Raw genomic sequence first — 1763 nt, 5'->3', positions numbered from 1 at the left:
GGGCGGGGACGGTGGGTGGGGTCTGCGAAGGGCCCCCGAGCAGGTGCCAGGCTCATGGCTGAGAGGGAGGTTCTCGTGAGGGCCGCCCCAGCAACCCCACAGCGAGAGCAAGTTTCCCCTGAACCTTGCCCCCCGGACGGGAAAGCCCATTGTGTCACCAGCCCCGGGGAGGGGCTCACAGGGGTCCCTGGCAGCAGTGACTGGGACGGCAGATGCTGGAAGACACTGAACAGACGGGCCACAGGCCTCGAGATCCCGAAGGTAACCCGCGGCGCCCCCAGTTCTCCTTGCAGGCCATGGAGGCTGTGAGCGGTGTGGACATCGGCAGGCTTGAAGTGGAGGACAGGGACCTGCCGGGCTCCCCCAACTGGGCAGCCAGGTTCACCATCGTGGAGGGTGACCCAGACGGTCACTTTGCTGTCCGCACGGACCCCAAGACCAATGAGGCGGTGCTGTCTGTTGTGAAGGTGGGGAACGGGCTGTGCCTTCGCTTCTGGCGCTGGGCGGAGGGGTGCCCTGGCACCTGTCCAGACCGGCTGTAACTTGGGAGAGTGTGGGTGGAGCGGGGCCAGGAAGCTGGGACAGCAGGTCAGGCCACCCCAGCCACGGGGCAGCAGGGCCACAGATGGGTGCCCAGCCTTCCCCGCCCGTGGGGCCGTGGGGCCTCACGGGGCCCGCCGGCCGCTGAGCTGGTGGTCCCGTGCTGGCCAGCAGCTCCCGCCCCATGAGGCTGAGCGGCGGGCCTGCAGTGCGCTCCCCAGCTGCCCCGGCCCAGCGCCACCGGACTGAGCATCGCCCTTTCCCAGCCCCTGGACTTTGAGGACCGGGAGCAGCATCACCTCACGCTTGTGGTACAGAACGTGGCGCCCCTGCAGGCGGCGGCCGCCCGGGCGGCACGGGGCCAGGCCAAGGTCAGCGTGGTGGTGCAGGATGTGAACGAGCCGCCCGTGTTTCCGGAGAACCCGCTGCGGACCAGCCTGGCTGAGGGGGCGGCCCCGGGAACCCCTGTGGTCGCCTTCTCGGCTCGAGACCCCGACATGCAGCAGCTGCAGAGGCTCAGGTGGGGTCAGGGCCCCGGTCCTGCCCTGTCCACCTTGGCAAGCCTGTGCGCCTGTCCTGGGCTCGCCCTGTCCCTTGGCCTGCGGTCCTCCATCTGTCCCCTCCCCCACCCACAGCTACTCCAAAGACTACGACCCCGAGGACTGGCTGCAAGTGGACGGGGCCACGGGCTGGATCCGGACACGGCGAGTGCTCAGCCGTGAGTCCCCGTTCCTCAAGGACGGCTGGTACAGGGCCGTCATCCTGGCCCACGACGACGGTGAGTGTGGCCTCTAGCTGGCCCCGCAGCCCCGGGCTGGCCAGCTGGTGTGTGCCCCAGGGATGCCCACCAAGCCTTTCCTGCCTGCAGCCTCCCCACCCTGCACCGCCACGGGGACCCTGTCCATTGAGATCCTGGAGGTGAATGACCACGCCCCTGAGCTGGCCCTGCCGTCCGGCAGCCTGTGTAGCAAGCCAGACCAGGGCGCCGGCCTCCTCCTCACTGCCACGGACGAGGACCTGCCGCCCCACGGGGCCCCCTTCCACTTTCAGCTGAATCCCAGGGTGCCAGAGCTGGCCCAGAACTGGAGCCTCAGCCAGATTAATGGTGAGGATGCCTAAAACCCGAAGTCCAGAGCTGGGAGCGGGGGTGTCGCCGGTTAGGCAGGGCGCCCCGAGGCGGTGCAGAGTAACAGCTAGGCCCTAGTGGCGAGGGGCTGGCAGGC

General features: G+C 69.0%; 1 protein-coding gene across 1 annotated transcript in view; it reads left to right on the top strand.

The window, feature by feature from the left end:
* CDH15 (cadherin 15, type 1, M-cadherin (myotubule)) overlaps positions 1 to 1763 on the top strand; it is a 17439-nt gene that overhangs the window by 13865 nt on the left and 1811 nt on the right. The window contains exons 9-12 of the mRNA XM_012722852.1: positions 282 to 467; positions 807 to 1060; positions 1176 to 1318; positions 1409 to 1653. Of these exons, the coding sequence (XP_012578306.1) occupies positions 282 to 467; positions 807 to 1060; positions 1176 to 1318; positions 1409 to 1653 (828 nt within the window). The remainder of the gene's footprint in view (positions 1 to 281; positions 468 to 806; positions 1061 to 1175; positions 1319 to 1408; positions 1654 to 1763) is intronic.

This window comes from Condylura cristata, unplaced genomic scaffold (genome assembly GCF_000260355.1).
Source record: "Condylura cristata isolate star-nosed mole 26May11 unplaced genomic scaffold, ConCri1.0 scaffold00009, whole genome shotgun sequence".
NCBI classification, from domain to species: domain Eukaryota; kingdom Metazoa; phylum Chordata; class Mammalia; order Eulipotyphla; family Talpidae; genus Condylura; species Condylura cristata.
Note: the sequence above shows the minus strand (reverse complement) of the source record. Positions and strands in the feature narration are given on the sequence as shown.